Source organism: Geotrypetes seraphini, chromosome 16, assembly GCF_902459505.1.
Source record: "Geotrypetes seraphini chromosome 16, aGeoSer1.1, whole genome shotgun sequence".
Classification (NCBI taxonomy): Eukaryota; Metazoa; Chordata; class Amphibia; order Gymnophiona; family Dermophiidae; genus Geotrypetes; species Geotrypetes seraphini.
In genome coordinates this window covers 54,365,646-54,393,296 of record NC_047099.1, presented here as the reverse complement: position 1 = coordinate 54,393,296, position 27,651 = coordinate 54,365,646, and the positions used below count along the sequence as shown (strand labels likewise).

The window sequence follows — 27,651 nt, the reverse complement described above, 5'->3', positions numbered from 1 at the left end:
CCCGGAAACGGCCGCGCGACTCGCGGCTGCCATAGAGAGGAGGAAAGTTAAGTCAGATACAGGAAGATAAAAATTGATTAGCATTTTGGCGATGTAATAAAGATTTTTTTTTTTTTTAGCTGGGCAAGTTTCGTAGCGATTTGTTAAACTAAATTCCAACTTTGCACATACTGTATTTTATTCAGCATATCGCTACGAAGCTTACTTAGCTAAAAAAAAAAATCCTTATTACATTCCAAAAAATGCTGCTAAATGGTCCATGTTTATCTTCTTATATTAACAGTGTCCCAGGTTTTTGTTTGTGAGGGGCGGAAAAGTCCCGTCCTCGCCTCTCTCGATGACTTCCGCCCCGCAGAAGGGGTTAGGACACGCTGCGTCCCCTTAAGTTCGCGAGGGTTTTTTTTTTTTTGACGCGTTCTCGCGAGATTACCGGGGAGGCGCTGCGTGAGCCACGTAGAGCTGTGCTGTGCAGGTATTGTGACGGGAGGAAGAGGAAGAGACGCAGCAAAGAGACGGGAGAGAGCTGGGGGTGAGGAGGGAAAAGAACCAGGGGGGAGGGAGGGAAAGGGGAAAGCAGTCTAGGGATGAAAGAGGGGAAGGATATGTGATTCAAGCAGCCGAACAGGCTGATCTAATCGTGATTTTCCACGTCTGATTTTATCTCCTTGATTTCCTGAAGATAATCAAAGCTATAAGTCCGTGCATACACTGGGGCAGAAATGGGGGGCAAACTTTCAAAAGGGGGGGTGTCCTTGGAGAGCAAATATTGAGGACAATGGGGATAAAGATGAGGAAGGAACTCTGTAAACTGCAGTGGTTCCCAAACCTGTCCTGGGGGACCCCCAGCCAGTCAGGTTTTCAAGATATCCCTAATGAATATGCATGAGAGAGATTTGCATACCTGTCACTTCCATGATGTGCAAATCTCTCTCATGCATATTCATTAGGGATATCTTGAAAACCTGACTGGCTGGGGGTCCCCCAGGACAGGTTTGGGAACCACTGCAAAGAGAGCTGTCTAGGCCTACCCCGAGATAGAGACCTCACACTCTATATACTGGTATCAATCAATAAGTATATTTATTAACAAATCAGTAACAGCTTACAAGAATCAATCATTCAGCATATAGAATAACAGAATGTGATCTTCAGGCCTGAGGATGCTTTGATGTCTGTTCTGCTTCCTTCCTCTTAAAGGCCTGATTTTATACATTTCTTGGTGGCCAGCACCACGTTGGTCTAAATCACATGATAAATCTTTATTGGTTATTTCTTACACGTCATTACATTTGTTAATTCATTAATTGGTTCATAATATCTGTGTCACATCATACGCATGTCCTGTTTACCAGAAAATCTATCTTTTTCCCGCATATGTCCTTTTAATCCTACCACATCAGCAATTCCAAGCCCTGCCTGCCTGCCTGCAAGATACTCTTGCTAAATAATTTTCTTTAGAATTCTATTCTTGACCAGGAGATGTGTTCATCATAACAGGTGTGAGGCTCTGTTGCCATGCAAAAGAGTTAAGTATTGCTTGTTTGTTTCTTCTCATAAGTTTCGCTTAGGTCAGCAGCCAATCAGTATATGACAGTTTATGACAGCTGGCAAATGTATTAAGAAATGTCTTTAGATTGTTAATACTGATTTATTAGAGCAGGGGGATAATTTGGAAGGGCATGGAAATAATCTAACTTATTAATTGATCCTTTTATCCCTTTTTGATAATAGTACACTCATAACAGGATGAAGCCATAAAAGCAAAGTATTTTAAAATGTTTAAACATATATATTTTCCACCTATGGCATATGTTTTTGTGAGATTTCTTTATTGTAATAATTGTTTGATTTCTTATGCTTTCTGAGTCATGCTGTAACGATTGTCCTTGTAGTTTAACTTGGGTTGGGTTAGCCATTTGTCCTTTTAGTTTTTACCATACACAATTTCAAGTACTTGGCCCTATGCCTGTGCTTCACAACCACTGACACAGTCTACCTTCTGCCCGGATGTCAAAGCCACCTGGGGCTTTGAAGAGGGGATGAGAGGAAGGGGAAAATCACGGAAAACTCTGGTATAAAGGAAAACACACTAACAAAGTCCTGGCATGATGCAGGTGAAGCATAATAAGTCCTTTGGATAATACCAAAGGTGAAGAAACCAGACTTCAAAGAAGGAAAAACCCCTTTTTATCCCCCTGCTCTAATAAATCAGTATTAACAATCTAAAGACATTTCTTAATACATTTGCCAGCTGTCATAAACTGTCATATACATATACTGATTGGGAAATATTCTGCCGAGTTGGCTGCTGACCCAAGCAAAACTTATGAGAAGAAACAAAGCCCCTTCTCTGCTAGCAGAGATTGTTTTCTTTTTGCAAGCTACTGTAAGTACCTCTTCCCATGCCCCTGATTGTTTGTACAATAACCATGCTCTTGCATTCTTTCCCCTCAGAAAATGGGACTAGCAACCGGGACACAAGGCAGAGCAGGACTCTGCTTTAGAATCGTGCTGCTGTCGTTTTTGCTGATATGGCAGGTCTTCGGTCATGGCCATTCACATGACGATCTTCACCACGGACACGGCCATTCACATGAGGATCTGCACCAAGGACATGGACATTCCCACCATGGACACGGACATTCCCATGAGGATCTTCACCATGGACATGCACATTCCCACCACGGACATTCCCATGAAAATCATCACCATGCGCACAGCCATTCCCACCATGCACCTGCACACAAATACTCAAAAGAAGCAAATTTAGAGAGCATGAGGCAGGAGGCATCCAGAGTTGAGGACAGCTTCCAACCTCAGCAGCAGACCAAGAGGGAGAAATTGGACCCTATGGAGTTGTGGACCCATGTCTGTATCCATTCTCTCTTTCTTGAGTAGACATTTTTTTTACACTTCTTAATATTTATTTCCTTATTTATTTTAATAAAATTCTAGAGCTGGGATTTGACACTACACACTTTCATTCACATTCGTCCCAGGAGTTTTACTCTATTTTAAACTTCCTCCACCCCATTGTAGTGTTGGCCCTAAGCCAGAGACTCAGAACTCCTCTGGAATCATGGGCTTTAAATCCAGCCTCTAGATGTGACACTTAGCAGTCAAGTTTACTGAAGCTTGATGTACTCTTTCTCCTTTCATCTGTTTGGGCACTGTAAATATTGTCTCCAAACCATTCCCACTCTAACTGACCAAAACAGCAAAAGATTTGACTTAAGGTTTGAAATGGGAACCTTCCACATGTCAGTACACAAAACTGCCACTGAACCACTGGGGCAGCCATAATAGGCTCATTATAACCTTAGGTTTGTTTTCTGTTTGCAGGCAATTGGTGCCACGTTACTGATAAGCGCAGCTCCCTTTCTCATCCTCTTCCTCATCCCTGTGGAATCAAATACGTCCAAGCACCAGTCCTTACTCAAACTTCTCCTTAGCTTTGCCTCTGGTGGACTCTTGGGAGATGCCTTCTTGCACCTGATCCCACATGCTCTTGGTGAGTCTTTCTTGGGTCACAGTTTAAAACTTCCATCTCCAGATACCTCTTTTAAATTGGATTCTGCAGTAGGATCTAGATACTCTGTAAGTATTTCCTGTGTTGGGAACACTCATCCTGACTGAGTGTCCAACTCTGATCCTTCAGGAAAACCTTCGCCAGTCCTGTGATTTGATGGGCTCTCATCTCTCTCCTAGAGCCCCACGCCCATCAGGAAGAGAAAGTTGGCCAATCTCATTCTGAGGAGAAGGCACACGGACACGGTCACTCACATGGAGGTAAGGACCGAAATGATTGGCTCCTTCCAGCCAACCAGTTGATGGGAATCGCTATTTTTTTTCAGAAGTGTAAAAACATTGTGTGATTATATTTTTCTCTTTTTGTACAGGTCATGACCATTTTCAAATGATGTTAGTGGGACTCTGGGTCCTCGCTGGGATTGTGGCATTTCTGATCGTAGAGAAGTTTGTGCGCCATGTAAAAGGAGGACACGGACATAGCCACATTCACTCCCCTGGTACGTACAACAGAAGTAATGACCACTCTGCTGGCATTCGATAGAACCGGCCTTCACCATTCACAAGTGAAACCAACTTCTGTTTGCTGTTCTAGCTGCAAAGGTGAGCTCTGAAGAGGAGGAAGAAGAGAGAGATGAAAAGACGGAGAATAAAGAGGGCGTCAGACAGAGAAAGAAAGGAAATGCCCCTGAAAAACCAAAAAAGAAAATTCAGAGAAAGCCAGCACAGACAGTGGGATCTGGTAAGGCATTCTGGAGTCATAATAATAATAATAAATTTTATTTTTATATCGCAGTACCTCTCAGTTCTGTGCGGTTTAACATAATGAAAAGCTGGACAAAAACAGCGATAGTACAGCAATAGCATGAAAAATTCGTCAAAAAGATAAGTTTTAACATTTTTCCTAAAGGTTTGGTAGGAATTAGAAGCCGCAATCAAACCACTTAATGTTTTTCTCCATTTGCCAGCTTGGAAAGATAGAGTTCTTTCAAGAAATCTTGTATCCTTTTTAAGGATGGAAAAGAGAACAAAGAACAACCACATGTACGCCATTCATTACCTGAAAGTCTGAAATGTTTCAACATGTAACGTATATTTCCACATAGAGGGGTCCTTTTATATTCTGTGGGCACGTTGGCATTTAGCGTGCCTTGGTAAAATAACCCCCCCCCCCCCCCCGAGTCTTATAAGTGATACAAGCAAATTTGAAAAGAATTCTCGCTTCCAACAAAAAGCCAATGCAATTTCCTAAGATAAGCTATTATGCCTTCAGATTTCTTCAAACGCAGTCAGGATGGGAGTTTGTGGAGTTTCAAGGTTTATTGTTAAGGTGGAATTGAAATAAAGGCAGATTGCAAAGCAGCATTCATAAAATCAAACATAATCATAAAATAATGCTGTTAAACAAGAAACTACAAGCTAAAACGAAAACCATGAAATAATCATAACATTATTAAATCACATCATAACATCTTGACCAATGGCATAAATCCTTATTAAGCCATCATATACTCATGAGTCCTCACAGACCTAAATCTTGGTAATATAGCTTTAATCTCAGTCGTTCAATCCATGGTGCTAAGTTGTTCAATAAAGTACCTCACCATGTCCGCTACAGACATTATGTCACGAACTGCACAGCATCCCCAAAGGTAACCTCCGTGGTGGGGTCATTGTTAAAGCATTAAGAGTGTGGGGAGGATGGATTTCTTTGGACAGCAGCCTCGTTAATCATGGTGGCAGTGAGGAATTCTTTCAAAATGTGGCCCTGAGGCATGGATGGGGTGCCTGAGTGTTGGGGTTAACTCTCTTAAAAGACTCAAAGTTGAAAATAACAGTGGTAGTGAAAGCCAAAATATTTAATGGTATTTAAAACTCTGTCCACCAACGAACTGCAGTTTATTAATAGAATGCTTATTCCTTACGATACACCACGTTTGCTCCGTTCTACAGCTCAAAAGCTCTTAAATAGTCTTTGAAAGTGATCGGAACCAGACGCCATGATATGTTTTCAGTGATGGCCTCCCAACTCTGGAACACTTTACCCCAATATATAAGAGAGGAAAAGGACCTTAGTCGTTTGAAAAATAACTTAAAAAGCTTTCTTTTTAACCCTTTCAGGACCATAAGGATCGTAGGCCAATTTTTGTGGTTTTGACGACATTTTTATGGTAAAAAGGGCTTGCAGATGCCAAAAAATTGATTTTTTTTGTGAAATATCATTATTTTTTTAAAAAAAAATCAAACTTCTGGCTTATGGACTGTGTGGCAAGTGAATCTTCTCGTCAATCTGGCAACGACGCTAATGAATGAATGTCGGAACCAGTTTGTTTACATAAAGGCAGTATCATATGGAATCCGTACATATCAAATTTAGAACTGTAGACTATCCCAATCAAAATTTATAGGATTTTAAAGTTATGGGACAAATATGTCCCTTGGTCCTGAAAGGGTTAAAGATGCTTTTAATCTTTAATTCATATTTAAGCAGTGAAGTAGTGGCCCCCGAAAGATACACTTTGCCCTCCCTTGTGTCCTTTCCATTCATGGTTCTCTTTTTCTTCTTCAAAGCGCTAATTTTGTAACTTTATCCCTTCACTCCTTGTGCATCAATTTTGTCTGTAAGTTTGTCGGTCTAGCCTATTATATGCAAATTTTAAATAGTATGTCTAAATTTATGTTTATTTTATTGTAATTCGCTTAGTAAATTTTGAATAAGCGGTTTCATCAAATTATAATAAAACTTGAAACTCGGACCAGATATGGAGTGCAGAGGAAGGGGGGGAGATGTTAAAAAAAAAAAAAACCCCAACAACCCAGCAAAATGAAGGGCAATTATATTTTTGAATTTATGTGCCCATGTACCTAAAATTGATGGCAAACAAGGACCAAACTGGCCCATCTCATTTGTGATGTTACTATGTGACTGTGTATGGTTTTTGTGGCATGATTTTATTTTCTGGAGTTACTGGTATCATGCTAGGATGATCAAGTAAAGATGGTTTGCTGGTGTGTTTCTTGAGCTGATCGTTTAGGACACAGTTTGTTGGTGATTTGTTTTGGTGTGGAATTGTTGAAACCGTGGTTCTAATCTTAGTGGCTTATTAGGTGACATAGTATGAAAAGTTTGTTTCCTGGTTGCTGGCTGAGGTACACATGGGCGGTTTTATTTTTTTTTTAGTACCAAAGCACGCATTTTGTGGTGATTTTGCCACTGAAGGTGGGTGACTTTGGAACCTTAAAACGTTCACTTGATGCCTCAGACAGGTTTTCTCTAACTTCTTCTTGTCCCCTTTCCGGTTGCAGACATGAAGGTCTCCGGGTACCTGAACTTGGCGGCAGACTTCACCCACAACTTCACAGACGGGCTGGCTATTGGCGCCTCCTTTCTGGTGAGCACCAACGTGGGCATCATCACAACTGCCACCATTCTCCTGCATGAGGTGCCGCACGAGATTGGAGATTTTGCCATTCTGGTACAGTCGGGATGCAGCAAGAGGAAGGTCAGTCTGTCTGTCTTGGTAGCTTGCCAGTCCGTTGTTGCTCTTGTTCCTAATTTCTGTATGGACCACTTTTTTCCCCTCAAAATAAACTTCAAATAAGGGGTGTGTCTTATATGCCGATAATCTGCACCCTGTCCGTCCTACCTCCTCTGCCACTGGGATCCATGGTGGTCCAGTGGTGCAGCAGGCATGAACGAGCTTTCCACGCTCCTGCCCCGCTGCTAATCCAGTCGGTGGTGGCTGCCGCGAGATCGGGTTTCTTCAGCCGCTGAGTGACATCGCACTCCTGCTTGGCATTGAGCGGCTTCCTGACTGGCAAATCGCGAGAATTCGCGGGAGCCAGGTAGAAAGCCGCTCAGCGCCAAGCAGGAGCACCAAAGCGCACTCCTGCTCAGTGCCCCTCAGCGACTGAAGAAACCCGATCTCGCAGCAGCCACCACCAAAGGGGTTAGCAGCGGGGCAGGAGCGCTGTAAGCTGGCTCCTACCCGCTGGACCACCAGGGATTCCATCGGTAGAGGAGGTAGGACAGACAGGGCAGGGAGGGGGGACAGGGTGGAAAGTCTGGGAGAGAAGGGGATTTTGAGCAGTGCCTGGCAGGGAGGGGGCTGGGTGCAGTCAGAGCCTTATAGGGGAGGGGACACTGAACAGGCAAATATTCCGGCAAATATGGTGCTTCTAAAGATACAGAAAGGTCTTTGTTCTTCATGTTTTCATTTTCTTATTCGCTATTCCATTCTTCCTCCCCTTTAGCTGTTGCAACCGATCACTGCCCTGAGGGCATCTTCTCTCTGTAATTCAATTTGTTATTTACTTCTAGTTCCTAGAAAAGTCCAAAGCAGGTTACACACAAGCTTAAAACCAACATAGACAAACAGTAAGACCACAGAATAATAAAGCTCCAAAAAAAACCCAAAACAAAACCCCTAAACAAACATTAGGAGGTGTTGGGTCCAGGCATTTGGGGGAATATGATAAGTTATCTGAGGTCCTGCTTCAGCATCACATCAGCTTACACCTGAAGGGATTTTGCGAGACATTGGGAATTGTGGGTTTGGGAGCTCAATTATGAGTTAGGAAAGTTTAATATAATGGGTAAGAAGACTATTTCAAATGTCTGGACCATCGTTTTAGAACTGGTTAGCTGTTTTCTAACTGCTGCTTAATAAAAAAAAAGTGTTTAAAGCAAAAACATTGGTGGGGGGGACAATTGTGTCACTGGGTGACACAATTTTAAGCACCTCAAGGCCAAGCACTAACCTCTATTTTCCCATAGACTCTACATTTTATTATGTGCGACAATCACGGTTTGCAAACATTTTCACAGACGAATAATGAGAACAGACTGTACTCTGTTAACAGGAAAAAAAGGCTGCCCTAACTTTCTCCAGGAACCAGTCTGAAATCTGCCAACACCTAGGTAGCTTCCTGCAACCACTAGAGACCTGGGTACTCAATGCCCAGATTAGGCCTGGCATTGAATAACTGGGTTGGATTCAGGCCACAGCGGTCAGCCCCTTTTAAGTTCACTGACCATTACAGACTGAATATTGAGGGTACATAAATACATTTTGATTATATTTCATCAAGTAGTAAGAACAGATACTAAATTAAAATAAAAAACTGTTGGGATACCATAATTGACTTGTGCTATCAATAATTTTATAAGGATGATAAGTGTCATTTCCTCTCCCTTCAGGCCATGTTCCTGCAGCTGATCACTGCTGTGGGGGCGCTAGCTGGTACAACCAGTTCTCTCTTGGCGGAAGGCATTGGAGAAGCCGCCACAGCCTGGATTCTGCCCTTCACGGCTGGCGGATTCATTTACGTGGCTACGGTTGCGGTGATACCAGAGCTGCTGCAGGACTCCAGGCCCTTCCAGTCCCTGCTGGAGATCCTGGGGATGCTCTTTGGGGTGGGGATGATGGTACTTATTGCTGCGTATGAGTAAATATAGACTGGGCTTTATCTGACCTCTTGTCCACCACATGTACAGACGGTATCTGGAGGAAAAGGATCGGCTGCTGCCAAAGACAGATGGACTTGTGTGTGTGAAACACAGGACTGGTTTTCTCCTTTTAAGGAGAGATGGGATAAATATTTCAATGGCGGTTATTTTCTATTTTATTATTTTGTTGTTTTTTGTTTTTTTTTAATTTAGTGGAAGGAGGACCAAATAGTGTCTCGTCTTGCTCAAATGAAACAAAGCAGAAAGAGACCTTCTGTATGCCCTTTAGTTGTAGTTTTGGGACTTCCTCCAGTTCCTTTTTTTAATTATTTTTGAAGATTTCCCTCCTTAAGTGCACATGCTTTGCTGTTTTCCCTTCACAGTTTTGTAGAGCAGAACTACACGCCTCTTCCCTTGAGTGAGTTTACCACCATATTGGGCATGGTCTATGAAAGCTAGAGAGGAACCCAAGACCTGCTGTGAAAAATAAGCTCTTTCTGGTTACTGCCTATGACAGAAAAGCATTGTGGGAGCCCCAAGGAACAACTGCCATGAGGGGGGTGTTAAGAACAGAGTCCAGTATGAAAGAGATTATTTGTGGAAGTGGGGGGAAAGTAGCAAATATTCAAATTTTGTCTGCACAGTCATTGCTTATAGAGGCATGGGACTGCCATGCCATGTGTAATAGGGAAAGGCTAATAATGAGCACTGGATCTGATCAGTCGATGTGTGATGGAAAGAAAGGAAGCTCATTAGTGACTCATGCTGGAGTATAATCACACTTCTGTATATTCACAGGCATCTGATAATGTTTGCTGAAATCTGATGGGTAGTGATAGATAAGCCAGTAGTGAGGCTCTAGGAAGGCACCGAATGTTTCCACTTCAACATCAAAGGCAGAGGGGGGGGGGTTAATTATTTTCTTTAGCTGTGTTTGTGATGGTGTAACCTTTGCTTTTTTTATGCTGAAATGTCTACAACCAGGTATACAGTGTAGGGAACACATGAGAATTTATAAATGAAGAAGGGAGAATAAAAAAATGGAACCATGCAGATGTGTTTGTCTTATCTGTCTGTTTATCTCAAAAGAAGAGTTTGAAGTGTAGTGGGGAGCGAAGCCTAAAGTTTCAAGGTTATTTCGTCTTGATATACTGCTTTTGAATCCAAAGCAGTTTATAATTATACAAAGATTATAAAAAAAATAAGTAATTTAAAAAAATATAAAAATGGGGAAAAACAGACTACAAATGAACATTACACACAAAGCATGCTACATAAGGGAAGTGGGTAGGATACATTGCATGAAATTTAAAAAAAAAAAAGGAATGGAAAAAAACGAAAGGGATAAGGGGAGTCTTTAATGTATGGTCTGAGTCTCATGGGTCCTAGGAATAGATCTTAGATCATAGCTTTTCAACCTTCTCTGAAAGAGAGTTACTGCGGATGGGCCATTTGGCCTTTATCTGCCATCATGTTTCCATGTTTGTTCTGGAGCTACCCCTAGCTAAGTAGGTTTCAAGATTATCGCAATGCATATGCATGAGATAGTGGATTCAACAGATGGGCCAGTTGGCTTATCCGCAGTTATATTTCTATGCGATAGATTTGCATAGGCTTGGTCCTCACTCTCATGCATATGCTTTTAGTAAGGAATACTGAAAAAAAAAAAATGAAAAGATGGGAGGCACATGGGGCAGACCTTGGAATTGGCCCGACACAGATTGCTACTACAGTGGTACCTCGGAATCCAAACTCCCCAGAACGCGAACGATTTGGAATCTGAACTTTTTTTTTTGTCTTCATTTTTGCCCCGGAATCCCAACTGCAAGCAGTGCTCAGCCCAACGCTTCCCCTCTGACCCAGCTTCCTGTTTCCGCCTGGGAGGGAAGCTTTGGGCTGAACACCACTTGCAGCTGCCATTGCCGATCTTGCTGTCTTGCTGCTGGGGGTCCCGATTTTGCTGTTTCTGCCAGTTAGGCCCGATCTTGCAGAGTTTGTGGGACCAAGGAACGGATTAATCCAGTTTCTATTCTTTTCAATGGGAAAAATTGTCTTGGAACTCGAACGGGGGTCTGGAATGGATTAAGATCGGATTCCAAGGTACCATTGTACAGTGGTACCTCGGTTTACGAGTGCACCAGTTTGCGAGTGTTTTGCAAGACGAGCAAAACATTCGCAAACTTGGTGCCTCGTAAACCGAGCTTGCCTCGCTGTACGAGTGCCCCCCTCCCCGCGATCCGGCATCCCCCCCCAGCGATCTGGCATCCCCCCCCCCTGCTCGCGTTTTCCCCCCTCCACCGCGATCCTACTCTTCCCCCCCCCCCCCCGAGCAGTCAATGACACCCCCTACCCGACTTGACACCGTGCCCGAAGATCCTCCCTCTTCTGGCGCAGCCTGGGCTGGGTGGTACGTTGGAGATCCTCCTTCTTCTGGGCTGGGCTGGACTGGCTTTGAGCATTTGCGCATGCTCAAAGCCAGTCCAGCCCAGAAGAAGGAGGATCTCCGACGCACCGCCCTGCCGTGCCAGAAGAGGGAGGATCTTCGGGCACCGGCACTGGTGCCAAGTCGGGTAAAGGGCGTCATTGACTGCTCGGGGGGGGGGGGGGGAAGTAGGATCGCGGTGGAGGGGGTGATGCCGGATCATTGGGGGGATGCTGGATCGCGGGGGGGGGGGGGGTTGGAACAGCATTGGATTCCTCAAGGTGGGGGGAGAATGGAGCAGCGCCGGTAGCCTTGGGGGGGGGGGGGGAGGGGAGGAGGTGGAACCAATCAAAGCAGTTTCCCTTACTTCCTATGGGGAAACTTGCTTTGATATACGAGCAATTTGGGTTACGAGCATGCTTCTGGAACGAATTATGCTCGTAAACCAAGGTTCCACTGTACTTTAATGACGATTATTAAAGGACAATTACGTTTACAAAAAACCCCCCAAAACTTTCACTCGATTGTGCCTTCAAGAGAGGGTTGAGAAGAATGGAACATGGGCTAGATCGGAGCCCTAGAAGCCCAGCAAGAGCCTCCACCTGTCAAACTCGTGGGGTACGAGACCAGCGATCACGTGACCGTCTCAGTGACGTACTTCCGGAGCGATGGCGGCGCCCTTGCGCTTAATGCGGAGGCTGGCGATGGTGACAGGTGCTGAGCGCTCGGAGGGCGGGTGCGGAGGCTTTGGGCTCTCGGGGTGAATTGTGCCGTGCAATCCAAAAGGGTTCGGGGTGGGACGCGATACGTTCCCCTGACTTTTTTTGATTTTTCAGCTCTAGTGGGGGGCGGAGCGCGGTAGGGAATGCTGGGAGTTGTAGTTGTCTCCTTGCAGTGCCAAAACCGGAGCCCGCCTTGGATCGGAATTTCGAGAGCCTCAATAAGGCTGTTTTGTTTGTTTTTTTAATCCAATCACCTTTCTTGTCCCTATTCCCCATCTCCATCCCCAATCAAACTCAGCAAAGCAAGGCTAAGGCTCTTATGGCCTAGCTTTGGTAGGCAAAGCAGGACTAGGCTTCCCAAAATGCACCGCGCTCCACAATCAGGTGACAATGCCTTAGTTGGGAAATGTATACAGTAATTACAAATGAAGAGCGTGGCTTTGACAAGAGCCCTAGGGGCCTGAGCTGAAGGTATCTTTTTTTTGGTTGAAGGTACAGAGCTGCCAAGTTATCCATTTCCTGGAGGGAGGCTTCAGGGCCAGTCCAAGTTTTGATCTTTGATTTTATCCAATTTGCAACTAGCAAGATAAGGTTGTCTGAAATTCAGAAATGGTCAATCTTTCTCTGGGAACTGGGTAAATTGGAAGCTCTGGGACAGACATACCAACTTCTGCCACCTCCTCTCCAAACTGATGTGGCCAATACTGATTTTAGAGCAGGGGTCTCAAAGTCCCTCCTTGAGGGCCGCAATCCAGTCGGGTTTTCAGGATTGCCCCAATGAATATGCATGAGATCTATGTGCATGCATTGCTTTCAATGCATATTCATTGGGGAAATCCTGAAAACCCGACTGGATTGTGGCCCTCAAGGAGGGACTTTGAGATCCCTGTTTTAGAGGGTCTGAGATTAACATTTCTTTTTTTAAGGGGGGGGGGGCACTAGGCAGTTCAGATCTTACCGTTACTCTCAGTTCTCCCATTGACTTATGCTGCTGCCGTGACTGAGTGAGCCTGTGGGTCACTCAAATCTATGCCCCTACTCATTTCAACTTCTTACTATATTTATTAGGATTGATTTCCCACCTTTTCTGAAGAAATTCCCCCAAGGTGATGTGCAGCAAAAATAAGCTGAACAGAGGCAATAAACAATTACTTTGTACAGCAGTAAACATATTCAAATAACAGTACGGATTGTGGCAATAACATACAATGTCAACACAATATGCTTTCCTATGCCAATATGCTTTCCAAGATGCCAAGTTACCCAGTTCTAGCCTGGGATTTCTGGCCGTGCCATCCTAGTGCTTATATAAGTTGCAGGAAAATTATTTCAGCTAGAGTAGGAGTAGATATGAGCAAATCCTGCAACAGTATATGCAGCCACTATTTGTAGTTATTTGCTTCCTTCATTAAAGGCTACACATTCTTGGCACAGTTGCTTCAATCATATGGGGCCATAGGAGCCTACTCTGTGGATGTTTGAGCAAACTCTGTACCCAAGGATGGGTACATCACATTCATAAGAATAGCCACACTGGGTCAGACCAGTGGTCCTTCTAGCCCAGTATCTTGTTTTTACAGTGGCCATTCCAGGTCGCAGATACCTTGGGTTTAGCACCTCCAATCATTTTGAAAAGTTGGATCCTATGTATAGGGCAAAAATTTGGTTAGGCCAGGATCCTGGTATCTCACCACATCCACAGTTGTTGGATGTCAATACACACCTGAACTCATCACAAGATTGCATTGTGTTAGGGTTGTAAATTTGGATGAACCTGCTCTCTTCTCTCTCTTGGCAGGTGGAGGCAGTGGGATCGGCCAAGCTGTTGCACAGAGACTTGCAAAGGAAGGTGCGGCCATAGCTGTGGTGGACCTCAACGAATCAGCAGCCAATGAGACAGTGCAGATGTTGTCATGTGACCAGTCAGGGCAAAAGCACATGGCCTTCGTGGCTGATATCTCATCCTCAGAAAATGTCGAGAAGCTAATGAGCCAAATCCAGGTATCAGCCTAAGGTGGGAAGAGAGAGACTCTAAGCATCATCCAGATTCCAAACAGTGAGATTTGCTGTCCTAATAAGGAGAATGAAGGGCAGACAGTGAAAGTTTCAGGTGGCCAGCCCAATGTATGTATCTGAATCCTGAATTGTTTTGCAAGTGAAAGAAGCAGACAAAATATTTATGGGATTAAATGTAAAAAAAAAAAAAAAATCCGGATATTCAATGCCAGTATCCAGAAACTGGCTGATATTGATTATTCAGATACAGCCACATAGGGCATTCTCTGGATAAGTGGCCCATGACATCATCATCCCCTCTGGTGACATCAGTTTCCAGCTTTACCTCCACTTGAGGATGTTAGAGAACTTTTGTCCTTTTTTTTAATTGCATCGCATAGGTAGAAAATTGGAATTTGTCTCCTACCCATGGATTCTGCACATCTTATTTCCTTGTGCCTTTCTTTTCTCAGTCTTGTTTTTCACGTCCTCCTTGCATCTCTGTGAACAGTGCTGGGATCACCAGGGATGAATTTCTGCTTCGACTGACAGAAGAGGCCTTTGACACAGTTCTGAAAGTTAACTTGAAGGTAAGGAGCAACTGGGCTGCATTCTGAGTATTAAAACCTGTTATCAGGTCTCTCTCTTATGGACTTTGCCTCCTCTCTCCCAGGGCACATTTCTCATCACCCAAGCTGTGGCCAGGGCACTTGTGGCCAGTGGTACCTCCCAGGGTTCTATAATCAACTTAGGAAGCATCGTGGGCAAGGTAAGGTCAAAGGTTAGAGCAATAGAGGTAAAATCACTGGGCTAGATGGACCATTGCTCTGACCCAGTATGGCTATTCTTATGTAATCACAATACCCTTATATTAGATTCCAGATACACAACTCCAGTGCAGTCAACTTACCCTGTTCTAGGATAGAGATTTTAGGTTACTGCTGATGCACTGTGGACCAGCATCACTATCAGTGGGTAGAATCAGAGACTACAAATCCCATATGTCTTTGGGATGTAAGTTCAAAACCAGGACTGGCCAAAGACTTCTGGAATTGGTCGATTGGGCAGCTCTTTAATACACAGGCTTCAACTACTTGCACAACTGGTTTCTGACATTGAAAAGGCTGATCTAGAAAACTTACAGCTTGAGAGTGAAGCACAGGGAGGCAGGGAATCTTAGAAAGAAGAAGCTGAGCAAGATCTCAAGAAAACATGGTCTGTCTCTGCCTCCAGACATTATACTTAGAGCTTCCCAAAACGATGTGTGTCTAACCTGCTGTAAAACTCAGTAAATCTCATTTCTATCCTGCCCCCCACCAAAGCCCTCACACTTAGAAAGTGCTTCCTAATATCTAATTTAAAATTCCTTTCTGTAATGTAAGCTCATAGAACATGGTAGGGTTGTCAGTTTGCTCCAGATTTGCCAAACAGGGTTGATCCAATCCAGGTTTTACCCCATTGCATGCAGGGACTTGTAGTTCTGAATTCCAAACTGGATTCTTTAAAAGGACTGGATCAACACTCTCGGATCTATCTGGAGTCAACTGACAAACCTAGAGCAGAGGATAAGAACAGCGGAGGGCAGAGCACATGCCTTCCCTAGAGCTAGGTACTAAGGCAACCTCGTTTGTCTCTCTAGGTGGGGAACTTGGGGCAAATAAATTATGCAGCATCAAAAGCTGGAGTGGAGGCTTTAACCAAGACCGCTGCAAAAGAGCTGGCCAGGTGGGTTGCTGAGAGCGTGTGTGTGTGGGCGGCGGGCCAGTGATCATGTAGAGCGGTAGTTCCCAACCCTGTCCTGGAGGACTACCAGCCAGTCAAGTTTTTATTTATTTATTAAATTAGACTGTTCTCCCAAAGGAGCCCAGAACGGGTTACAAAGGTTTTCAGTATATCCCTATTGAATATGAATGGGGCAGATTTGCATGCCTGTCACCTCTATTATATGCAAATCTCTTTCATGCATATTCATTAGGGCTATCCTGAAAACCCGACTGGCTGGTGGTCCTCCAGGCCAGGGTTTGGAACCACTGATATAGAGGCAAGGAGCGGAGATGTTGGTTCTGTATTTTAGTGTTCACCAGGGAAATGCAGCGATTACCGCAGGCCAGAGGAAGAGAGAGAAACTTACTAGATAAGTGTCAGTGTTTTTCAAAGAAATGCAGAAGAATGAAGGCAGATAAAGCCCTAATGGGCTATCCAGTCTGCCCATCCTCTCATCAACTCTCCCTTTCACTCCCTTAATTATCCTACTTACTTGTCCCAAGCTTTCTTGAATTCAGATAGAATTATTTTTTCCCCACCATCTCTACCAGGAGACCATTCCATGAATTTATCACTCTTTCTATGAATAAGTATTTTCTGAGGTTACTTCTACGTCAATCCCCTTTCACCTTCATCCTATGTCCCCTCATTCCAGAGCTTCCCTTAAATTGAAAGAGACTCGCCTCATGTGCATTTATGCACGGAGGTATTTACAGTGTTCCCCCATGAATTTGCGAATCGCGGACTCACTAATTTGCAGTATGCTCCAACCGCCTCTTCCTGTACTAACGTCAGGCTACACCAATCAGGAGCTGCGTGTCAAGGCAGCTCCTGATTGGTGTAGCCTGACTTTAGTAACAGGAAGAGGCGGTCGGAGCATACCACGAGTGATTTTCGGCATCCGCCAGCACCCAAGCTGCCCTCACCTGCCTCTCCTGCCTTTTGACAGGCGAAAAACCGCATTTGCGGTTTTTCCAAAATTCGCTGGGGTTCCTGGAACGGAACCCCTGTGAATTTCTGGGGAGTACTATAAATATCTCTATCATAACTCCCCTCTCCCTACCCCCCTTCCAGAGTATACATATAGAGATCTTTAAGTCTGTCATAAAGCATATAGGGTCAAAGACCACGCACCATGTTAGTAGTCGTCCTCTGGACCAAATTCATCCCGTTTATATCTCTTTGAAGATGTGGTCTCCAGAATTGTACCACGTGCAAGAAACATGAACACAGTCTTCTGTGTTTGTGCATGTTCAGTATAGACCAGTACATCCCTTCCTTGGTATGTGTGTGCATGCACAGTACAGAGGAGTACTAGTACAGGTGTGTTGTGTGAATGAATGTGCAGTTGTGTGTGTGTTTTATGAGGTTCACACACCTTGCGGTTCTCTCGGAACAGATACGGCATCCGCTGTAACTCGGTGCTGCCTGGATTCATCAACACACCAATGACGCAGAAAGTCCCTCAGAAAGTGCTGGACAAGGTAAGATGCTGATAAACTCTTAGAATTCAGTGGCACGTCAGGACATCCTGGCAGATTTGTTTGTGCGGGGGCCACTGTTTGCATGATTCTGGTTTTCCACGCCGGTGCATTGTTTCAGCGACAGAATGGGTGTGTCTAGGGTGTGCCTGTATCTATGAATGTTTGTACAATAGCGTATCCGTCAGGTGTTTTTTGTTCTTTGAGTGCATCCATGTGGGGTATTATGCCTATTTCTATTGGTATTTCAATGAGCATTTACATCTGAATATAGCCCTAGGGTTTCTGCTTTTGTGGTATTCCCAGGACTGGTGCAAGTGTATTGGACATCCTAGGAGAACTTCCAGTCTTAGGCTCCCCCCCACCATCAGTTAAATATTCAGGCCTCTAATCTGCCCCCCACCTAAGACATTGTACTTTTACATACAGTAGAATCTTAGTTAACTAGTACTCTCACCAACTGGCAAAAAAAATTGCCGAAGGAAAAAAAAAAGTCCCCCAAAACACCAGCGGCAGCAGTCCCGAGCAGCGAACCCCCCTCTCTCCCTCAAGCCCGTCACGCGTCAGAGGAAAGGCCCTGCTGGGGCCGGCCACAAGAAGCCTGTTTTGAGCGCTACCTCCTGCTGACCAGCTGCTGCTTCGGGTAAGGAAGAGAGCGAGCGAGCAAGGGCCTTCACAGCTGAGGACCACTGCCTGCCTCTGCTGCTTCAGGGTTCGAGGAGGGGGGGAGGGGAGTTGCCACTCAGGACTGCTGCCACGCTAGTGCTTCGGGAGGGAGGGAATTGCGATCTGGCAGACACTCCTTGTACAGTACTGTATTATACAGTAACTCTCTGGCAACCACAAAAACAGTTATCTGGCATCCACCAATCCCCATGGGTGCCGGATAACTGAGATTCTACTATATTAAACTTTAGTGTGTATCACCAACACAAACTAGTTATTATTATTATTATTATTATTTATCATTTCAAAATTATCATTACATCACAATGATAAGGAAATACTGAAATACAATACAATCAGTACATGCTGATAAGGAAAATTAACATAAGAAAATATTACATTCAACATAGTCCACAATAGGTGGAGGAGAAAAAAAGAAGAAAGCAAACCCTAGGGGAAGGGATACATTAACCAAATTAAGAGTTCTAAGTGAAAGAGCAGTTACGGCCTTCCAATAATTAACACCACACATCCTGGTTCATTCTGGATGCATAGAGAGGTTCAAAAAATACATATTTAATTTCCTGAAAGGAAACCACACATTTACAAGGGAATCTTGTAAGGGCAGTTTCCACAAACTGTTTACCCAGGTAAATGGGCGGGTTGAAGATTACTCACCCTCTCTGCAGGTAAATGAATGCACTGATTGTTCTTTCAGTTTGTCTGGCTGTCGGGAGCCAATTGTTTTGCTTTGACTGCCCCTGTCCTTTGCCACCTCTCAGAAGCTGCTGCCCTGAGTGGCTGCATAGTCTTAACTAATGGTCGAGCCAGCCCTGGATATTCCTATGCGGATTTATCTGTGGGGCACTGGGGTGCCAGGTCATATGTATCTGTTCAGGTTGTCCGTGTGTTTTATGTCTTCTGGTCTCTCTTCAGGTTGCAGGAATGATACCACTGGGGCGACTCGGGGATCCTTCAGGTATGATTTGGGGGGGGGGGTTCTGCCTGTACCTCTAACCAAAGGTCTTCACTGTTCTGGGGTGACCCGTCAAAAGCGTGCCGGACATTAGTGCACCGACAATCCCGCTCCGCCATATTACTTCATTTTTTTGCTCTGAAGGGGGGTATGGGGGGGAACTCCCCACTACACTTGCACTCTGCTTGACGGGGGGGAACCCTCCACTAAATTTACAACTCGTCCGCAATGGGTGTTTTGTGCTCTGAGGAAGGATGTGGGGGGAACCGCCTCCCCCCAAAAATTAGCACTCTTGAGGGAGGGTGCTCAATGCCGACGCGATCTTTCCCACAAAATTCCCCCACTATACTTACATTGGTGCACCAACAATCCCCCTCCCTTTGGGCACCCACTTGTCTCTGCGTGCAAATGTCGATGCGGGATTGCTGGCACGCCAGTGTCGTGCATGCTACTGACGGTGTCCCCTGTGCTGGTGCCCTACAGTGTATAATTTGACATTAGGGAGGGGGCATCAACATGGGCGACCGTCAAGATAGGCTATTTTACTGTTTTATAAGAACTAAAGAGGAGGGGAAAGAGTTAATGAACTGTCTACCAACAGAACTCTCCCTATTGTACTGGTAACCTGAGTTAATAGTAACTAGGTCTCACTGCATTAAATGGGACCTGTGATAAATCGCACCAGTTAGTGGCAAAATAACTCAATTTAACTGTTGATAACCAAGTTGATAACCTCCCCAAGAGCTGATATTGTGATGTCACAATGTCTCAATCCACCAATAAGAGCCAACCTTATCAATGATGTCACAATGGCTTGATTCAGGGTGCCAGAGATGTAGGCCTGTAAAACCCTGGCCTACATTTCTAGAACCTTGGGAGCTGCAATTCTGGCACGCGGCAGGCACCACTTGTAGAATCGGGGCCCCTTTTATGAAGCCCGATTCAATTCCTGTGGGCTTCAGCGCTTTTACCACCTCAGCAATGTCACTGCGGCTTTGTAAAAGTGCCCTTAGGATGGGGAGGGGAGGGAATTGATTCCATTACCCCACTTTGAAATTAAAAAAAATATTGGGGGAGGCGGAATTTTGCACTTTTCCTGCTCTTTTGTATACATCTGGATTACAGCTGTGCAAAGTTTGAATGTCCTTCCTGGTACAAAAGTTGATATCATCTCGAGGTGTAGACAGATGTAAGATCTACAGAGCAGCTGCTTCCTGTTAGAATCACCCTGGGCTGCGAGTGTGAAATTCGTTATACAGTAACCTGTTGTCCTTTTGCTCAGATGTGGCCGACGTATGCGCTTTCCTGGCCTCCGACGACAGTAGCTACATCACTGGAGCCAGCATTGAAGTGACAGGTACATACTGTGTCTCGCCAGCAAGTGGCAGTACAGCCAGTACAAACGCCTAAGGAAGAGAGAGAGAGAGGAACTATGGGCAGGTGTTTCCTTGAGAAAGAGATTGCTGGGTGCCTGGGTCCGATGAAGCACTTGCACTCCAGGGAAAGGGGCTGAATCCGATCTGGGGGTTCGGAAATAATTTGATTCAGTGTGGCAGAATTTTACAGATGCCAGGGCTGAGCACAAGATGGAAATTTTCAAGTTTGAATTTGGTTTGTGGGGGCTTTTTGCATGATTTTAGGACTTTTTTATTTTTTAAATTTTCATGCATTCATTTTAGATTTCAGAAAATGTTAGCATGCATTAAGGTTGGATTTGATGGAACTCGGGTCTTCAACCAGCCTAACCAGTTATATAATTCCACTGTAGGCTTAGAGACGGCTGCTCACCTCTCTTCCTCCATCCCCAGAGCGGCTGCTCCCCCCGTTCTCTTCCTCCAGCCTCAGAGTAATTATTCCCACAGCTCGCTAGGCCTGGGGCTGCTGCCGCTTCCCCCTCTCTGCCCCCAGCCAAGGGGTGGCTGCTCCTCATCCTCTCCTGTCTTCAGCTTTGGGGCGTCTGCTCCCCCCACTTCTCTGCCTCTGAACCCACTTCTGTCATTTTTTTTCTGAAGGGGATACAGACCCGTCTTTTCTGCTCCCTTCTGCAGGTGGACTCTATCTGTAACCGAAATGCATCGGCGAGATGAGGTTCTGCGGGAATCTGGTGCAGAGCCATTCGCTAATCGCTCTTTAATCATGCGATTCTAGTAATAATTTAAGGCCGTGCCTCCAGAAGACGAGAACATTTGAAGGGATCAAGAAAGGCACCTCCGCGCTAAATGTTTTCAGTGAACAGGAACGTAAAATGGCACCTTCACAAAGTGGGTCATAAGGATGGCACCTCCTGATGTCACCAGGCTAGAAGGACAACAGACCACCTGAGTACTTTGTATGCTAAAATCCTTTTTAATAAAAATGAATCTTTGAAGCCATTGTGTCATCTTGGGTGTGATTGTATGTGATGATCTTAAGGTATTCAAACAGGTTGAAAAGGTGACGGTGAAAGCTAGGGAGAGGTAAACATAGAAACATAGAAATAGACGGCAGATAAGGGCCCACGGCCCATCTAGTCTGCCCACCTTAATGTCCCTCCCCTACCTTTGCCCTGTGAATAGATCCCATGTGCCGATCCCATTTGGCCGTAAAATCAGGCACGCTGCTGGCCTCAATCACCTGTAGTGGAAGACTATTCCAGCGATCAACCACTCTTTCAGTGAAAAAGAATTTCCTGGTGTCACCTCGTAGTTTCCTGCCCCTGATTTTCAACGGATGCCCTCTTGTTGTCGTGGGACCCTTGAAAAAGAAGATATCTTCCTCCGCCTCGATGCGGCCCGTAAGATACTTGAACGTCTCGATCATGTCCCCCCTCTCTCTGCGCTCCTCGAGCGAGTATAGCTGTAATTTGTCAAGCCGTTTTTCGTATGCTAGATCCTTGAGTCCCGAGACCATCCGGGTGGCCATTCTTTGCACCGAATCCAGTCTCAGCACATCCTTGCGATCATGCGGCCTCCAGAATTGCACACAGTATTCCAGGTGGGGCCTCACCATGGATCTATACAATGGCATAATGACTTCCGCCTTACGACTGACGAAACCCCTTCGTATGGCCAGTAGGAAAAAGGAGGTATTGATGCCCCTGTATAAGACTTTGGTGAGACCTCATTTAGAATATTGTGTACAATTCGGGAGGCCACACCATCAAAAAGATAGAAAAAGGATGGAGTCTGTCCAGAGGAAGGCTACTAAAATGGTGCGTGGTCTTCGTCATGAGGCGAATGGGGACAGACTTAAAGATCTCAATCTGTATACTTTGGAGGAAAGGCGGGAGAGGGGAGATATGATAGAGACGTTTAAATACCTATGTAATATAAAAGTGCATGAGTCAAGTCTCTTTCATTTGAAAGGAAACTCTGCGATGAGAGGGCATAGGATGAAGTTAGGTGATAGGCTCAGGAGTAATCGGAGGAAATACTTTTTTACAGAAAGGGTGGTAAATGCTTGAAACAGTCTCCCGGAAGAGGTGGTGAAAACAGAGGCTGTGTCTGAATTCAAGAGGGCCTGGGATAGGCATGTGGGATCTCTCGGAGAGAGAAAGAGATAATGGTTACTGCAGATGGGCAGACTGGATGGGCCATTTGACCTTTATCTGCCATCATGTTTCTATAACCATAAAGCTCTATGACCTCACAATGCAGGAAGAGGAAGAGGAGATGCAAATGTTAAGAGCCTCAGCCAATAGGGATAGGAGGAGATAGTGGATGCTGCGGATGGGCAGACTGGATGGGCCATTTGGCCTTTATCTGCCATCATGTTTCTATGTTTAAAAGCCATGGGGTATAGCGCATTAACCTGTATATGGCCATGTCATGAATATGTACATATGTAAAAAGCACCTACATTGTGCATGCACTGTCTTGGCACCCCAGGCACCGTCTTTGTGGGGGCGCCGGCACCTCTCCACCCCCACCCCACTGCTTTCCACTCCTCCCTCAATGCGTGCACGCCTTCAATTCCCCACCACCGTACTTCTGTCTCTACTGGCGAGCAGCAGCTCCAGCCAGCTGCTCATGCTGGCCTCTGCACTCCACTCATGACATTACTCATTACTTCCGGGTCCCGCTACTAGGAAGTGACATCAGAGGGAGCGCAGGCAGCAAGTGAGAGATGCTGCTTGCGCCGGGGAGCTGAAAGGGTACAGGAGAAGGCAAGGGGAGCATGGTGGCGGGGGGGGGGTCACCGCTCCGGGTGTTTTCTTCAAGTTTTATCTAAAACTAGCTGATGCCCCGGCGTTGCACGGGTATTTAATTATAGCAATAACACTGTAAATGGATTCAAATAAAGATACTTTATAGTGGTGAATGAAATTATTTTTTTACAGCTTTATAAAAAGTACAATATTCAAATTATAATGTGAAATATTTGACAAAATGAATACAATACAACTAACACAAAACTTGATTATAAACAACATTTTTAGTTTCACCTCCAGGAGCAAGAACATATAAATTCTTGGGTGAACCCACCCTTGATCAAGCAACATAGAGTTGTCCATGGGAAAAACAGGGGGATCTTAAATCCACTCCACAGTATGTAATAGTCTGTCCCTGTGATTTGTTGATTGTGATAGAGAATGCAAGTTTCAGTGGAATTTGCAATCTCTTAAACTGAAAAGGAAGATGTGTTGCAAGTTTCGTTCAAATCGGGCAAGCCGTTTTTGCGTTGGCAGCTTTTTACATTTTTTCCATTGACATGAATGGGTGAAATCTGAATTTCTGTTTGTAGCTCCGCCCATGTGTGCAGGTGGGCCGCAAGACCCCCAGAACATATCACCCCAGGTAGTGAGGAATCTGCATACCAAGTTTCGTTCAAATCGGTCAAGCCGTTTTTGCGTGATCGCGGCACATACACACACACATACATACACACATACATACCTCCGATTTTATATATATAGATTTGATATACCGCTTTAAATAAATTGTCTCAGCCAGGCGTCTCAAAGTCCTTCTTGAGGGCCGCAATCCAGTCGGGTTTTCAGGATTTCCCCAATGAATATGCATGAGATCTATGTGCATGCACTGCTTTCAATACATATTCATTGGAGAAATTCTTATGTTCTTATTGCAATGGTGCGCCTGCATCTGGAGTACTGTGTCCAGTATTGGTCGCCGTACCTCAAGGACATGGCAATGCTTGAGGGGGTCCAGAGAAGAGCGACGAAAATGATAAGAGGTATGGAAAACCTTTCGTATGCCGACAGGCTAGAACAGCTGGGGCTGTTCTCCCTGGAAAAGAGGAGACATAGAGGAGACATGATACAAACTTTCAAGATCCTGAAAGGCATAAGGTAGACAGGGACAGATTCTTCAGACTGTGGGGAACAACAAGTACAAGGAGGCACTCGGAGAAACTGAAAGGGGATAGGTTTAGAACCAATGCCAGGAAGTTCTTCTTCACCCAGAGAGTGGTGGACACATGGAACGCACTCCCGGAGGTTGTGGTAGGGCAGAAGACACAACATGGATTCAGAGAAGGTTTGGATAAATTCCTGAAGGATAAGGGGATTGAGGGATACGGATAGAAGTAAGGATAGGTTTTTTAGGGCAGGGAACACTTGACAGGTCATGGACCTGATGGGGCGTCGCGGGTGCGGACCGCTGGGCGCGATGGACCTCTGGTCTGATCCCGGTGGAGGCAACTTCTTAACCCGACTGGATTGCGGCCCTCAAGGGAGGGACTTTGAGATCCCTGGTACTCTAAGTGGTGTACAGTGTTAAGACTATTAAAATCCAGGGGAAGACATCAAATAACAAGACTTTACTGACTTTCGAGATACAGGTTGGATTACGGGGGAAGTACAATTTATGATAGGAAAGAAGGAGCGTAAAAGGTCAACACACTGGGAAGGGGATCTAGCGTCTACTTGTCATATGCATCTTTAAAAAGGAAGGTCTTTTAAGTTATCTTGAATCTGTCCAGTGCGATCTCCATATTGTTGGTGCAGTAACCGAGAAGATTTTTTTTCTGGTGCCGCAAGGAGGGGACCACCAGAAGGTTCTGCTTGCTGGATCTTAGTGTTCCAGTTGGAAAGTGTGGGATGAGAAGTCTATCTATGAATGCTGGGATATGTGTTAACTTTATTTCGAAGATAAGTAGTGAAATTTTATATGTGATTCGATGATTGATTGGAAGCCAATGTGATTTTATAAGCAGGGGGATGAGATGATCTAATTTTTTTGCATTATAAATTAGTTTAACTGCTGTGTTTTGAATAATTTGAAGTATTCTTATCTCTTTTTGAGAAATACCCTGATTCAGGGAATTACAGTAGTCAGTTTGAGATATTACTGCTACTGTGTCTGCGGAGTGCCGGCAATTTTATAACTTGGCTCTAAAATGTGGGTGATAACGGCACTTAAAATGCATCTGATCTATTATTGAATACTAGCTCAGATCATGTTGGCACGCCCTCATATGTCATATGACAGGTCAGTGGCTTGCACAGCTAAGTGGCCATGCAACATGCACAACTGATGCAAGATTAGAGAATGAAATGGGGACAAACTTTTCCCTGTCCCCGCGGGAACTCATTTTCCTGTCCTGTCCCCACAAGCTCTTTTCCTGTCTGCCCGGTGATGCGTCAAAAGCGCGGAGGACAACTTAGAAGTTCTTGGCTCCCATTGGGGGAGACCCCCCTACACTGAAACCCCCCCCAAAACGGGAAGGAGAACGAGAGTTTCCGGTTACCTGGGGGTTTCCCACCCCGCAAACACCTCCCCCCCCATGGGAGCGTGAGCAGTTCTAACTAGTCGGGGAGTTTCCCCCCCCACACACACCCTTACAGCATAAACCGGAAGGCCTCAAAGCAGTGGAAGCGGAGACACGTATTTCTTCTGCGCTCAAATGTCAGCACGCCATTGTCCTTCGTGCTTTTGACGGTGTACCCTCCGCCCCATTCCTGCAAACTGTCCTTATCTGCACAAGCCTCCAACACTTTAAGATCAGAATGTAGTAAAAGTGAGCCAAGTCTACGACAAGCCATTGTGACCTCACTGAAGAAGTTGGCTCTTATTGGTGGAATGAGGCATTATGACATCACAATACCAGCTCCCCATTCCTGTAAGCTCTTTCTCATCTGCACAAGCCTCCAACACTTTAAAATCATAAGTGTTCAAAGCTTGTGCAGTTAAGGCACAGCTTACAGGAATGGGGCAGGGATGGCGAAATTGAGTTCCCACAGGGACAAATTTGTCCCCATGTCATTCTCTACTCAGGATAAGCAGATATTATTGTTTAGTATTTTATATTTCAAATTTTATTTTGTGTCATTGATTTGTGTGTATATTTTTTTGGGAACCCACTTAGGTTTTAGGCGGGCTGTTAAGTTGTTTTTTTTTAAAAGAAAAAGTTGCATGTGTCACTCGGTAACACACCGTGTCATGTGTATGTCCCCCCTAAGGACTATATTCGGCAAATGATGCCCAGTGCTGTTCTGTAGAGGGCGCTCCAGAGCTAGGGCTCTTCATGGAATAGGGTGTCCAACTTTGCGCTTCAGGACTTACACTGGCTGAAACCAGGTGTACATCCTGGCGCCCAAGTTGGGTGCGCATCCACAGTTTTCTATAATTCCGCACAGAATTTTCCAGAACAACCCTGACCCAGCCACGACCCTCCTATGGGAATGCACCATTTGTAGTTGCGTGCAGATACACTTAGGTGCTACTCTGTAACTGGGCCTGTAAGTGTACTTCTGTGCCAGTCTTCCATTTCAGCCCCCGTATTAACATAGAAACATGATGGCAGATAAAGGCCAAATGGCCCATCTGGTCTGCCCATCCTCAGTAACCATTATCTCTTTCTCTCTCCAAGAGATCCCACGTGCCTATCCCAGGCCCTCTTGAATTCAGACACAGTTTCTGTCTCCACCACCTCTTCCGGGCGACTGTTCCATGCATCTACCACCCTTTCTGTAAAAAAGTGTTTCCTCAGATTACTCCGGAGCCTATCACCTCTTAACTTCATCCTATGTCCTCTCATTGCAGAGTTTCCTTTCAAATGAAAGACTCGACTCATGCGCATTTACATTACATAGGTATTTAAACGTCTCTATCATATCTCCCCTCTCCCGCTTTTCCTCCAAAGTATACAGATTGAGATCATTAAGTCTGTCCCCATACGCCTTATCATGAAGACCATGCACCATTTTAGTAGCCTTCCTCTGGACCGACTCCATCCTTTTTATATCTTTTTGAAGATGCGGCCTCCAGAATTGTACACAATATTCAAAATTGTACACAATTCTGGAGGCCGCACCTTCAAAAAAATATAAATATTAAACACTATTTATAGAGTTCCGTAGTAAGCGACTTTGGAGCATAATTTATTTTTCAAGTGGCTAGGACTTTACCTGTGTAAGTCAGTCATTTAGCATCCGAGTTATAGATTGCGTGAATTTGAGTGCATATGGCATGTGGTGTGTGATCGAGTCGGTGAAAGCCTGAGTTTACTTATGTGTCAGAGCAGGTCACTGTTTTCAGTCAGAGTTGGACGAGAGATGGGTGCAGAGTTATTCTGAAGGGACAGTAACGGTTGTACCATGCCGGGTGAGGGTCTGGAGGACAGTCAACTTCTGTGACACAGCAGGGGCTCAGCTGCAGAGCCACAGCACACAGCCGGCTCTGTCCTTGCTGAACGGTTCATTGTAGCCA

The 27,651-nt window shown here is 45.0% G+C and overlaps 2 protein-coding genes across 5 annotated transcripts; both read left to right on the top strand.

The window, feature by feature from the left end:
- Nucleotides 1-38: 38 nt before the first annotated feature.
- SLC39A7 (solute carrier family 39 member 7) lies at nt 39-10,028 on the top strand. 2 transcript variants are annotated; one of them, XM_033923846.1, is made up of 8 exons: nt 39-472; nt 2,455-2,868; nt 3,343-3,511; nt 3,709-3,789; nt 3,900-4,028; nt 4,124-4,270; nt 6,835-7,031; nt 8,729-10,028. In XM_033923846.1, exons 2-8 carry the CDS (start codon nt 2,458-2,460, stop codon nt 8,978-8,980), a joined length of 1,386 nt encoding a protein of 461 aa, XP_033779737.1. In that variant the 5' UTR covers nt 39-472; nt 2,455-2,457; the 3' UTR covers nt 8,981-10,028. The 2 variants fall into 2 exon arrangements, with proteins under 2 accessions (XP_033779737.1, XP_033779736.1); XM_033923845.1 differs by having other exon boundaries at nt 39-529.
- Nucleotides 10,029-11,974: 1,946 nt separating this feature from the next.
- On the top strand, nt 11,975-21,375 carry HSD17B8 (hydroxysteroid 17-beta dehydrogenase 8). 3 transcript variants are annotated; one of them, XM_033923032.1, is made up of 9 exons: nt 11,975-12,113; nt 13,920-14,122; nt 14,590-14,706; nt 14,790-14,885; nt 15,756-15,841; nt 17,280-17,364; nt 18,964-19,006; nt 20,286-20,360; nt 21,052-21,375. In XM_033923032.1, exons 1-9 carry the CDS (start codon nt 12,068-12,070, stop codon nt 21,066-21,068), a joined length of 768 nt encoding a protein of 255 aa, XP_033778923.1. In that variant the 5' UTR covers nt 11,975-12,067; the 3' UTR covers nt 21,069-21,375. The 3 variants fall into 3 exon arrangements, with proteins under 3 accessions (XP_033778923.1, XP_033778924.1, XP_033778925.1); XM_033923033.1 differs by lacking the exon at nt 11,975-12,113 and adding an exon at nt 12,177-12,505; XM_033923034.1 differs by lacking the exon at nt 11,975-12,113 and adding an exon at nt 12,464-12,592.
- The last annotated feature ends 6,276 nt before the right edge of the window (nt 21,376-27,651 follow it).